At 42.1% G+C, this 13,432-nt stretch overlaps 1 protein-coding gene across 2 annotated transcripts in view; it reads right to left on the reverse strand.

Annotated features, from left to right (window-relative positions):
- Window positions 1–13,432, reverse strand: part of PRKDC (protein kinase, DNA-activated, catalytic subunit) — an 89,227-nt gene that overhangs the window by 66,454 nt on the left and 9,341 nt on the right. Inside the window, exons 12-25 of one of the 2 annotated variants that reach the window (XM_064170811.1) lie at window positions 13,189–13,353; window positions 11,967–12,135; window positions 10,533–10,582; window positions 8,848–8,985; window positions 8,421–8,570; window positions 7,311–7,426; window positions 6,191–6,350; window positions 5,237–5,323; window positions 3,997–4,116; window positions 3,490–3,649; window positions 2,971–3,077; window positions 2,512–2,602; window positions 1,963–2,126; window positions 563–715 (exon numbers count right to left, since the gene is read on the reverse strand). In XM_064170811.1, coding sequence (XP_064026881.1) covers window positions 563–715; window positions 1,963–2,126; window positions 2,512–2,602; window positions 2,971–3,077; window positions 3,490–3,649; window positions 3,997–4,116; window positions 5,237–5,323; window positions 6,191–6,350; window positions 7,311–7,426; window positions 8,421–8,570; window positions 8,848–8,985; window positions 10,533–10,582; window positions 11,967–12,135; window positions 13,189–13,353 — 1,830 coding nt within the window. Of the gene's footprint in view, window positions 1–562; window positions 716–1,962; window positions 2,127–2,511; window positions 2,603–2,970; window positions 3,078–3,489; window positions 3,650–3,996; window positions 4,117–5,236; window positions 5,324–6,190; window positions 6,351–7,310; window positions 7,427–8,420; window positions 8,571–8,847; window positions 8,986–10,532; window positions 10,583–11,966; window positions 12,136–13,188; window positions 13,354–13,432 lie in introns of those variants that run through there. The other variant, XM_064170810.1, reaches the window with a different exon arrangement.

Consider the following 13,432-nt stretch of genomic DNA (forward strand, 5'->3'; position numbering starts at 1 on the left):
CACTTAGTGCCATGGTCTAGTTGACTGGATAGGGCTGGGTGCTAGGTTGGACAGGATGATCTTGCAGGCCTCTTCCAACCTGGTTGATTCTATGCTTCTATGATTCTATGAGGCAGCTACTAATGCTTTCCCAAATGCTCCTCTGGCAGATTGTAGCCTTGCACTCATTCCATACTGAAATAAACAACTTCACCTTGGATTAATTTATTACAGAAAAAGGAAAATACAGAAATCAAACACAGCAATAAGGAGTGGCTACAACCATAGACTCTTTGAATGAACCTCAAACACCAAATCTTGAAACCATCATGTATCTGTACACTCCTCTGAGCTACTCTGATCTACACTTCATTGTTGAAGACTTTTGAAAGGCCATCCCCCAAATCCTGGAAAACTATCCCTAAAACACAATTTCACTTTATAAAATACATTATGGGGGGTGGTGAGGGGAGGGAAAAAAGGGGAACTTCTAACAGGATAGCTTCCAAATAAAATGATACATTCATTCCTACATTCAGAGGTATTTCAATAAGCTGGAATGTTTCCAAATGAACCTCTTTACCTGGTCTACGTCACAAGCAAGACGAAGCAGCACTGGGAAGACTCTCTTATATAACTGATACATGGGTGGGGGACCCTGACGTCCTTCTGGCATCTGAGATGCTTTCCCCAACATATAGGTGACTATGCTGTGTAGCAGCTCACATGCTGCAACCTGAAATTCAAAAGTCCCCTTGGTTATGCATCCATTACTTTCACAGACGAGACAAAATCGTGAGGACATAATGAGTCAGAAGAAAGGATGTACTTAAGAAATCACTCCAATCTCTGCCAAATTACTGTTCTAGGAACAGATAATGCCCATAGGAATAATTTATGCACATTCTAACTGGCCTTTCTGCCAGTGTTTTTGTCTCTGTCATGGGCAGTCATTTTTTCAGATAGAGAAAATCCATCACTGGCTGAACCACTCATCATTGTGTTTTCAGAGATACCTCTCTTCTGGACTCTCTTAGGTGTGATGGTTTGGGTGTTACACTGAAGAAAATCACCCAGACTAGATTCAGTAGATCTGGAAATTGAAGAATGAAGCCTTATATTTACAGCTTAGCACAAGATACAAGAAGATATTTACAATATATACGGAAATATAGAGGTTAAAAACAGAAACACAACAGCCCTCCCAGAAAACAGCGTCCTCAGGAAGGGTTCTCAACTACCCTTTCACCTTCTCCCCACCCCTTTACCTTACCCCAGACCTTGCCTTATGTTCAAGGTGAGTTTGGAGGGTCGACCAGGGGGGTTAGGAAGCAGAAGGATTAGTCACACAAACGGCAGGTTAGGTCAGAGAGAAGTTCGTGCAGCCCCAGAGACAGAGAGCAAACTCTTATCTATATTTATGTTCTTGTTCTTATACATCTCAGCAAGCCTACAAGTGTAGTAGACATCACCATTGTTTTCTTTTCACAGCCTGTAACCTAATTCCCCTCACCAAAATATCCCAGCTGGGCTCAAACTAGCACATTAGGCTATCAACATAGTAATCCAGCAAAGCAGCAAAACACTTGATCTAGTCGAGGATGCCACTGCTGACTGCAGAGGAGGTTGGACTAGATGACCTTTGGAGGTCCCTTCCAACCCAAACCACTCTATGATTCATTTAAGTGCTCTGCTGGACTGAGCCCAAATTCAAAGGCTAGGCACGAGGAGGAAGACAAACACCACTAAAGATCAATTAGTTAAAAAAATCATTTTTATGAGTTAACTCTCCAAGTACAATACTGTTTGAGAGCTTACTGGAAAACTTCAGATCCTTAGCTTTTAAGCTCTCAGAGTAATGTCATCATGGAAGAGCACCAAGGAAGCACATTGCTACCTATGAGTTTTTAACAAGGAAGATAGTATTTTATGCAGTATTTCTCAAACAGCATGAAAAAAAAGACACAGAGCAGACATCAATACCTTTGTTTGTCTGTCACTTGCAGAAAGAGCCAGCTCAGTCACACGAGGCAAGAATAAATCCAAGTAGATAACAGGCTTCATATCTGCAAATGGCACAGCAAAGCTCAGACGCTTCTCGGTGTCCCAGGACACACATTTCTTCATCATCTCCTCTGCAGTGGTTGCTAATGCATGTAAAAAGATCAAAACAAAAAATAAGCTGTACATGCTATACATAGAACAACTACTTTTACAGCTTAGTTAAAAAGTCTGCAACCTGCCAGTTTCAGTTTTAGTGCCATATGATGTTCATGCTCTATAAATTGCTGGAGTGCTGGGTGAATGACTGGATTGCAAGCACCAGAGGTGTGTTAGAAGGCTGCCCTTATTTGCACATCCAAACAGATACTTAGTCATCACATGGAAACACTAATTGCAGCCTCCAGTTACAACTCAGGAAGGCTTGGAGACAATGCTAAAGGCAGAAGATGTTGAGAGTTCACTGAAATCTGCTTTCAAGAAAGAGCAGAGGCATGTAAATAATTTTACTTACAGTGACAGGACACTCACCTGTAATTAAGTTGTGGTTGATTTGCCCTCCCAATGACCCTAGGAGCTGTGCTACTCTAGTCCTTACTGCTTCCAAGGAGGGACTGTCATCCTAAATATATCAACAGATTGATATTAGTGAGGAGTTAACTTCTCTGTAAAAGTAACTTAGTTTACACAGCAAATGAAGGCTTTATGGCTCTTATTAACATATGGATGAAGAATAACTTCTTGTAGGAAGAATAACTACATCAAACAAGACAACAGTTTTGGTTCAGTAAGTTCAAGAGGGCAGGTCTGGAAAGATTTTTGTTGCATTTTGTGATCTTCCAACTGCCAATTCTTAAGTAAAGGTTAAAATGTTGAACTGATATAAGACAGAAACAACCCTCAGGAAAAAAATGTGCATGTTAGAAAGGAAGAGGGAGAGTGGGAAGTGATTAGCTCACATTTAACTCTAAAGAGAAACAGTGTTCTTACCAATGAAGAAGTCTTTGCTTTTCTTAAACGCTGTATCACAACTTTATTTAAGCCTTTTTGGGCTGCTCGAGAAAGTTTCCTTACTTCCCAGTTATCCTGGGATTCAGCTGATGAACAACAACAAAAGTCAGCATTTCACTATTAGTTTACTCTACCAGAACCTCGTGCACCTACTCAAGAGTTTCTTCAAAATAGCCACTCTGGTTTTGCCCATTTTTTTCCCTAGGATATAACAGTTGCTTTCCTTTAAAAACTCTACTAAGGGAAGTAAGTGTCAGTGAAAACTAAGCTGATTGGAAGCTACAACACACAAACCACAGAGAAGTGACATACAAAATGGCTGCATTTAAGGACAGTTTGGCATTAACAAAGGTAAATTATGGGGGGGTAAAAGAAGTTATATTGTTCCAACCACAGAAGTGCAGAATGTAGACAGAAAGTATGTAGTAAGTCACTTAAACATCTCTAGGCTATGAAAAAATTCTTTTCCTCTCTCCCTCTATTTTTGCCAGTATGTACCTGTAGAGGCAGAGGTTTTCAAATACCCATCGAGAAGAGGTAGAACATCCTTGTAATAAGGTTGCATTATATGTCTGGGGATGTGAGCTGACCAGTCTTCCAAAGCATCCAGTCCCAAATCAGCCATTGGGGTACAGCTAAGGCCCAGCTTAAAAGCATTCTGCGTGTCAGATAATGAAAACAAGAGACTGATAGTTTTGCAACTACTATTTAAAGGTAAACCTCTCCACATTTTAAAGCATTTAGCATATAATACATCTTCCTTCTTAGTAACTTCTGTCTGCTTAACACCTCACACAGGAGACACATACTAAAAAGCAGCACAGGCACTGAGGCAGCTTAGTGCAACAGCAAATTCTGGCAATGTGTTTATACAGAAAGTCAGACCATTTCTATTCTATCAAGACAGTAGAAAGCTTAATAGTTATCTCAATTGCTCAACAGGCTACTAACTTTGCTCCAGAACTGTTGTCTGTTTAAAAAAATCTGCACATCAGTTTGACCTACCTGCAGTGCAGGAATATATGCTCTGATGTCAAGCATGATGATGTCATGTGGTAAACAGAGCAAAAAATTCAGACAGGATGCCAACAATTCATCCTTATACTGTTTCATTTTTGCTGCAACCTAAAATTCAGGTAAAACACAGCAAGAACAATCATAAACCTTTTCAGATCTTGATTTAGCTCTATCAGTATCCATGTACATGCACAATTCAAAACCAGTAATGGAACTCTCTCACCTGCAGACAGTAACCAGGAAGTATTTAATGTGTAATTATACAGGTATTTCTCAACTGTATCTGAACAAGTGACCAACACACCTTTTATCATAGAATCACAGAATGGTGTAGATTGGAAGGGACCTCAAGGCTCATCCAGTTCCAATCCTCTGCCATAGGCAGGGACATCTCTCACTGGAGCAGGTCGCTCAAAGCCTCATCCAACCTGGCCTTGAACACCTCCAGGGAGGGAGCAGCCACAACCTACCCGGGCAACCTGTGTCACTGTCTCACCATCCTCACTGTGGAGTACTTCTTCCTAACATTTAGTCTAAATCTTCCCTCTTCAGTTTAAACCCATTCCTCCTCATCCTGTCATTACAAGACCTTATCAATAGTCCTTCCTTAGCCTTCCTGTAGATCCGCTTCAGATACTGGAAGGCTATTCCAAGGTCTCCTGGAAGCCTTCTCTTCTCCAGGCTGCAGAGCTCCAACTCTCTCAGCCTGCCCTCATAGCAGAGCTGCTGCAGCCCTCTGAGCACCTTTGTGGCCTCCTCTGGACTGGCTCAAACAGTTCCCTGTCCTCCTTGTGTTGGGGGCTCCAGAACTGCACACAGGACTCCAGGTAGGGTCTCAGGAGAGCAGAGCCAAGGGGCAGAATCCCCTTCCTTGCCCTGCTGGCCACACTGCTCTTGCTGCAGCCCAGCACACAGTTGCTGTCTGGGCTGCACTAACACTGCAGGCTCATGTTGGGCTTTGCATCAACCCAGATGCCCAGGTCCTTTTCCTCAGGGCTGCTCTCAGCCATTCACCACTCAGCCTGGATTTGTGCTTGGGATTGCACCGATCCAAACCAAAACTGACATTAAGCAAAAATCAGACAGGAAAGTATCTTCAACCACCACCACCACTATGTTGCATAATTCAACTTCTATCATGTCTGTAGTATTTCTCAGAAGGCACATTTTGATCAAGTCATGTATGCTTATATTCAAACCAAGAAAGTTAGCCAGCAAAACCCCTTACCTCTTTTCCAAACTTCACAAACAGTGCAAAGCAAGACTTCTTTTCTGGGTCTTCAGGACACTTTTTGAGGCTCTTTGGACTGACACCCTACCAAACAGAAACCACAAGCATTAACAGTGTAACAGACAGTAGGAACATGAAGCACAAGTTCAACTCAGCATAAACACATCACTGTCCAATATGAAACTGGCATCAGAGAAAATCTGATACTGTACCTTTGTTCTCTCAAAGTTTAGAAGCCAGTATTATGACAGTGCACTGAGGGTCAGTTTTTTGAAATACACTTAGTAATAGCCAAATAAGCAACATATATATGACTGAAAAGTAACTTTTTGGTGGCTTAATTTTCTCTGTGTCTGCCCAGCTAATAAACCATGAAAGAAAAACACATCCCTAGCAGTGGAGTAAGAAAGCGGAGCTAAGTGGAGTAAGAAAGAGGCTGTCACACCATTATCTACTACAGTACATGCATCTACACAGTGAATTCCCAGATCTGCCTCACTTGGTGCCATCACCAGCAGTAGCAGGGGCATTTCTGGGCTCTGTGGTGTGCTGCACACACGACAGGATGAAGCACAGTCACTTTAAAATAGCTTCCACACAAGTGGTGCCTCCTGTGGAAATGAGCGAGTGGGATAGGAGTGCACCCACAAACCAAGTAATTAATCCGTGCACATCTCTCTTGTTCTGACTAGATTGCCCCTGATATCCACACTATGCCCTGTACCACCTGCACTGCAAAAGCACTTCCCATCCCTCTGTTCACTCAGCTCAAGATCCCTGAAAGAGCATTACACGTGGATCTGTCTCTTCAGAAACCGGGCTTCTGGTCTAAGTTTTGACCTGGTGCTTGCATCATGTTACCAACATCTGAAAAAGCTGGGCAACAGTGGCAATGAACTATTTTCCATGGCATAGGAAAGACTGCCCCTCCACTGGGAAAAGAGACCTCACCTCAAAGTATTTTATCTTCTTGGCAATTTTCATTGCAACAGAAAGCAGCTTGTAGAATCCACTAATGAGAGGTAGTCTCGTTGAGTGTATAATAAGCTCATAACCAAAGGAATATAACCAAGGGCTAAAGTATTCAACGTGCTTCTCTGGAAGTATCTCTCTAAAACAGATTAATGGAAAACACACAGTGAAAAAATAAGAAAGAAGCAGTAAAATATTTGTTCCTTTTTATTTTTTTCTTTTCAAACTTTTGAGGCAGGAAAAGACAGAAAGTATTGCTTTAACAGAGCAGCTCCAAAGACAGAGAGGGAACAACAAGATGCTGCCTTCTGAGGCAAGCACAGGAAGATTCTTATCTTGCTTTGCAGCACAGAGCCATCTCTTCCACATTGTATCTTGGTATTGAATGTCTGTAAACACACACACCCACAGATCACATCTGACTACCAAGACTGCTAGAGGAAATTATCTGCACCTCCACAGGCAAACAGTGCTGCATCTTTCACTTGATGCCTGCTACCACTCTATGGGGACTGTATTTCAGATCTGAAGTATTCAGGATATATAGTCAACATAACACTGAAGGTTACAAAGTAAAGTGAAAGGCAATTACACACAAATAATGACAGTGACTATCTTGTCTCCTGTACTCTTTAAGAAAAACTGAGCTGGTGAACTTCTAGCATACAAGGCACAAAAGGTATCAGCTGAAACACAGCAAAGTTCCACCTCAACATGAGGAGAAACTTTACTGTGAGGGTGCTGGAGCACTGAAGAAGGCTGCCCATAGAAGGTTGTGAAGTCTTCTTCTCTACAGATCTGTAAAACCTGCCTGGATGTGTTGCTTTGTGGCCTGCCCTAGGTGATCCTGCTTTGGCAGGGGTCATTGGACTGAATGATCTCCAAAAGCCCCTTCCAACCCCTAACACTCTATGATTCTATGCTTCTACCCACACCCCAATGTCTGAAGCATACATACTGCTGTCTGCCTTCCAATCAGCTTCTGCATTTTGAAACACAGTGCATCCTGAGTCAGAAACAGGCATCTTAAATAAATCCCCCCTGTGAATTTCTTCCACCTACTTTGCAGCTTCCAAATTACATAAGCCCATGTTAATACCTGCAGAACTCCACCAGATTGACGAAGGCAATAAAGTCTGTTGGCTTCGCTGCCCGAAGGTTTGAAGCAGGATCAGAAGAAGGCCCAACCAAAGCACTGTCAGTTTCATTTCCATCCTGAAAACAAATATTTGAAGCACTGTGACAACACAGAAAGGAACAGGCTGCCAAGGGAGGTTGTGGATGCCCCCCCGCCCTCGAGGTGTTCAAGGGCACCTGGACACAGCCTTGGGCAAGCTCAAATAGCAGAAGGTGCCCCTGCCTATGGCAGTGGGGCTGGAACTAGATGAGCTTTAAGGTCCCTTCCAACTCAAACCATTCTATAAGTCTGTCCTCCTCCTTCTAGTTGCTACTAGCTGCTGTGACACAGGAAAATGGACTAGTAATTGACACATCAAAAATTCAAAGCAATAACAAACAGAAAGCAAATAGAAACATTTTTAAGGAGAAAGCAAATAGAAACATTAAAATCACTAGAGTCTAAAGCAACAGATTCTGTGAGTTCTACTGATTCAAATGTGTCCATTTCCTAACACTGCAATGCAATATTAAGTATCCAGTCTAGTATGAATGCTACTTTATGGACACTACAAGGAGCTATCTAAGCACAATGAAAACAAAAAAGGTAAGGTGGGTTTGAATCATAGAATGCTTTAGGTTGGAAGGGACCTCAAAGATCATCCAGTTCCAACCCCCTGCCATAGGCAGGGACACCTCTCACTAGAACAGGTCGCTCAAAGCCTCATCCAACCTGGCCTTGAACACCTCCAGGGAGGGAGCAGCCACAGCCTCCCCGGGCAACCTGTGCCAGTGTCTCACTGCCCTCACTGGAAAGAACTTCTTCCTAACATCCAGTTTAAACCTCCCCTCTTCCAGTTTAAACCCATTACTCCTCATCCTGTTATTACAAGACCTTGTAAATATTCCTTCCCCAGCTCTCCTGTAGCCCCCTTCAGATACTGGAAGGCTATTCCAAGGTCTCCTGGAAGCCTTCTCTTCTCCAGGCTGCAGAGCCCCAACTCTCTCAGCCTGCCCTCATAGCAGAGCTGCTGCAGCCCTCTGAGCATCTTTGTTTGATTTCCACTACAAGAGCAGGAGTTAAAGGCCTCACCTGTTCATTAACATCCAGTTTCTGAACAGTCAGGTCCAGTTTCTCAATAATCTTCAGAACAGATCTGATAAGCTCATCGTACAGCAAGCGATTCAGGGACTGCAGCGGTGAATTTTCAGTAAGAAAGCTTTCATCTTCAAACACACATTCCTTTGTAGGAGGGAAAAAGTTCACATTTCAAAACTCCATCAAAAAATATTTCTTCACTTTACCAAGGTTGTGAATGATACAGAAAATCCAGCTTCAGATGTTTCTCAGCCTAAATTAATTCCTGTTTATTTAATTCATTAATTGGCCACAAAATCCAACTCAAACCAGGAAGCAGTTCTTCTACAGCACTGACATCTGAAAATGGCAAGGGTTAGAGAAGCAGCTGAGAAAGTCAGGATTGTTTCTTTTCCTATTTCCACATTAACTATTCATTTACCTTCATTGTGCCACAGCTCAGCAGACTTCTAAAGAGAAACAGGTAGTCCTTATACGTTGGTACTTTCGATCTTCCTGTCCCAAACTCTCCAGCTTCAAGCGATTCTTCTGACCCAGATGTTTCTTGTCCCAGAAAATCCTGAAAGGAGAACAACATTTTTCAGAAACACTGCTGTGGTAAGTTGACCTTGGATAGACACCAGGTGCCCAACAAGCTGCTTCATCACTCTTCTCCTCAGCAGGACAGTGAGGGTAGAAAATAAGAGGGAAAAAATCTCATGGGTCAAGATAAAGGCAGTTTAATATAGCCAAAGCAAATACTCTGCATGGAAGCAAAGCAAACCAGAACATTTATCCTCTGCTTCACATCAGCCAACAATGTCCAGACACTTCCCAGGAAGCAGGGCTTCACTGCACACAGTGACTGCTCCAGGAGAGAAATAACAAATGCCCTCCTCTCCTGCTCTTTCCCCAAGCTTTTACTGCTGAGTAAATGTCATGCAGTATGGAACACCCCTTTGGTCACTTTGGGTCAACTGTCTTGGCTACGTCCCCTACCCAGATCTTGTCCACCACCCAGCCTGCTGGTGAGGGGAAAATATTGGATAGAGAGCTTGATGCTGTGCAGTGCTTAGCAGAAGCCAAGGTGTGGGCATGTTACCAACACCAAATGATCAAATTAATTTCATCTCAGCATGACCCAGGCTAACACGACGTAAAATTACTTAATGAAATGGCTGCCTTCATCACTTAACCTATCTGAAAAGAGCAGGTAAAAGCTAGCTCCTTTCAAAAATCTCTAAAGCTCTTCTAGTAGTCACTCAGAGAAACTCCACAGTTATGCAGCTTCACAGGATTAATACAAAGGTTTAAATCCTCTCTTAGCACAAACATTCAGTAAAACTTCTCCAGTGTCCAAAATTTGTTAACCTAAAAGGAAGCTGGATGACCTTAACTGCAACATACTTTGTTGCAGAGAATCTGTGTAAACAAGAATAACAGAGAAGAAGTCAATTTCCTGCCATTTCTTTTCCATTCAGTGTAAGAGACACATCCTCATTCTGCTGAGCAGATGTAGGACCAGAGACTAGTAACAACTGAGTTACAACTCAAAATGGAAAGTCCTATTCTTTGCTTCTTTGGGCCTTCCCCTGTTACTGGGCTAGATCTTTGTAAGTGTTGAAGTGCATGTGGACTATTTAGTTTTCCATCTTGGGTTTTCATTTATATACAAGGAGAGGCTGAGAGAGCTGGGGCTCTAACTTAGAGGAGACTGAGAGGTGACCTCATCAATGGTTATCAATATGCAAAGGGTGAGTGCCAGGAGGCTGGAGCCAGGCTCTGCTGGGTGATGCTCAGTAATAGGACAAGGGGCAATGGAAGTTGAGCAACAGGAAGTTTCATGTAAACATGAGGATGATTTTTTTCCCTGTGAGGGTGACAGAGCACTGGAACAGGCTGCCCAGGGGGTTGTGGAGTCTCCCTCTCTGCAGGTAGTCAAAACCTGCCTGGATGTGCTCCTGTGTGATCTGCTCTAGGTGATCCTGCTCTGCAGAGGAGTTGGACTGGATGACCTTTTGAGGTCCCTGCCAGCCCCTGACATTCTGTGATCTGTAATTCAAGAACTGGGATGTATGCTCTAGAGACCTGGATAAAAAGAAATATAAGTTTAAACAATTATTTTACCTTTGAAAATGGGATTGGCTTGGAGAAGATTCTGATTAATCCCTGATGCACTGAAACAAACAAACAGAAAGTTTGCCTAAACAGACTTAAAAAGACACAGCACTCACACCACATTAGCAATGCAGTAAATCAGTTCTCTATTTGCTCTCAGGATGAGGGAAAGGCAAAAGAACAAAGATTTTTCTTCAAGGGCAGACACTGGCAAAGCCAGACCCAGAACTTGGGGTTGTTTCATAGGGAACAAGTTTAGAGCTTGCTTCTTTCTATTTGTTCTCAGCTCTGTTTTGACTTTTCCTTGACTATAAACAAAGTGATGACCAAGGCATTGCCTTCTTCAATCTGGGCATGATGGACAACCAGTGAGTCTCTCAGACATGGCTTTAGGATTTCCATTCTCTGGCATGGTGTAGCACATCCCAAACCAAGAACAGAACACAATGAAATGGCACAGCAACAAAGAAAAGCTACAGTAAATAAGTGAAAGAAAGAAAAACGGAGTTCTCTGAAAATCATAATGAAAGGTCAGCTGGAAGCTATTGCCAGCTACTAGTGCTGACAGACACATTTGTTATGACATTCACAGGACTCTGAGTATCTGCATGTCTGGAATCTTCACTTTTACTGTGTACAAGGTTCCAGAGCATAAAATGATTGGGTTTTAACAGAGATGACACCCCACTTGTGATACTTTTCAGGGGTAATTGAAAGAGTACTGAAGAGATTTTTGCACATCTTTCTGTGAAATCCCTTTCTCTCCACAACCCTTCAGAGCAGGAATGTAAATCTTATGTTCAGCTTATTACAAAAAACACTCTCCTGCCTTCAGTGACAGCCACTCTGTTAGCTCAAACAGTCATTAGAAGTATTCCTTGGGTGACTTAACAATGGATATTGAAATATAACACAATGAGAATCCTGAACTAGAAGCTTAATTTTTGACTCCAAATATTTATCTATGTATCTCTCTTAGAAGAGATAAGCAGTTCATCAAAGAGGAAATGGCCTCAAGTTGTGTCAGGGGAGGTTTAGGTTGGATGTTGGGAGAAAGTTCTTTACTGAAGCGGGTGGTCAGGCACTGGAACAGGCTGCTCAGGGAGGTGGTGGAGTCACCACCCCTGAAGGTGTTTAAAAGTAGAGTGGATGTGGCACTTGAGCCTATGGTCTGATGATTAAGGATGCTGGGATGAAAGTTGGACTGGCTGATCCTGGTGGTCCTTTCTAACCATAGCGATTCATAGTGATCAGATGTTGTGCTGAGGGGTTTGGTTTAGTCAAGGACTTGTCAGTGTGAAACTAATGATTGGACTCAATGATCTTGAAGGTCTTTTCCAGTCTAAGAAATTCTGTGATTCTGTGATTTAGGGGAAAAAAGAATCCAACCCCAAATCTCACAACTTCCCCCAAACCACAATGAAGTTGATATCACAGACTTACCCACTGTGCTAATAAAACTCCAGAGAACAGGACCTTTTCCTGAGAGGGCTAGAAATATCTTTATTATAGACCTGCAACAGATTAACTGCATTTTTTCACTGTATTGTGGGAAGTTATTGATCTGCAGAACAACCAGGTGTTCAAGAACTGGAGTGTACACTTCAGGAATCTAGAAGAAATGAAACCAAAACACTCATCACACAATGATTATAAGTTGGTATCATTGTGAAAAATTATGATAAATGATTTCAAGCAAGATTATTTTGTTACAAGAATCTACATCACGACCTGATCTGAGAATGGTAGATTAGCAACTGAATTAATCTCACTGATGATAAAGAGCTAAATCCCCCAAAATAAAACCTCAAAGCTAAGAAAACCAAACAATCAATAACAACAAACAAAACCACACACAAAACAGAGTAAGAAAGTTTCGTGGAACACATGAAATCATAGAATCATAGAATCAACCAGGCTGGAAAAGACACCCAAGCTCATCCAGTCCAACCTAGCACCCAGCCCTATCCAATCAACTAGATTGTGGCACTAAGTGCCTCATCCAGTCTTTTCTTGAACACCTCCAGGGACAGCAACTCCACCACCTCCCTGAACATTATGGAAAGCAGCTCCTGAATATATTAGTGACTTAGTGGAACGAGTCTTAACCTTATTAGAAGAGTATCAATTTAGTTAAATAGCAACACAGCAGAACAACCTCCTCATCCTTAACAGTTTGAATATAGGACGTAATTGAACGTGTCTCCTCTGCACCAGCTTTACTTTCCAGCTCCAGCTGGGATCCAGAAAGCCCTCATTAGAACACAGCATCAAAGGAAAATCGAAGTATCAGCTTCAGAGAACATGTTAAGCATCAATATCAAAAAATGAAGCAGCTATAGAGTGGTACAATCACATAAAGAGAAGAGTAGGACTAGGTCCAAATCAATAGCTTCACCTTAAATAAATTGAACATCTATTCCCATCTGGCTACCATGGTTAGCACTGCAATGCACTGCAGCATTTTACTTTGCATGTTCTGTGCATTTTCTTAATTCAAATACAATCAAATTAAGTGTTCTCCTGATATTATTCCCATCTGCTGGAGCTAAATGTCATTGTATTTGAGACACAGAAACACATTCAGTAAGTTCACAGCTACTACCTCCTTATACATCCACAGCTGCACAAAAAAAATGACTGGTACATTAAACACTCCACTTACTGTATCTATGTGGACTATCACACTTGCAATGGACTGGAGGAAACTTGGTAGCTGATACATATGGTCATCTATTGTTTCTGCTTCTGTGAGGTACATTTGCTTACAACGCTGAAGGAGCTCAACATACATGTTGTCAACATCCTTAGAGTGTAAAGCTTTACAGGGCTTAGAAAGGGAAAACAAAACACTGAATCAGCAGCTTTGTACAGCCAAGTAAATAAATCCTGTAGCATGAAAATCCAGA

The sequence above is a fragment of the Pogoniulus pusillus genome, chromosome 34 (assembly GCF_015220805.1).
Source record: "Pogoniulus pusillus isolate bPogPus1 chromosome 34, bPogPus1.pri, whole genome shotgun sequence".
Classification (NCBI taxonomy): Eukaryota; Metazoa; Chordata; class Aves; order Piciformes; family Lybiidae; genus Pogoniulus; species Pogoniulus pusillus.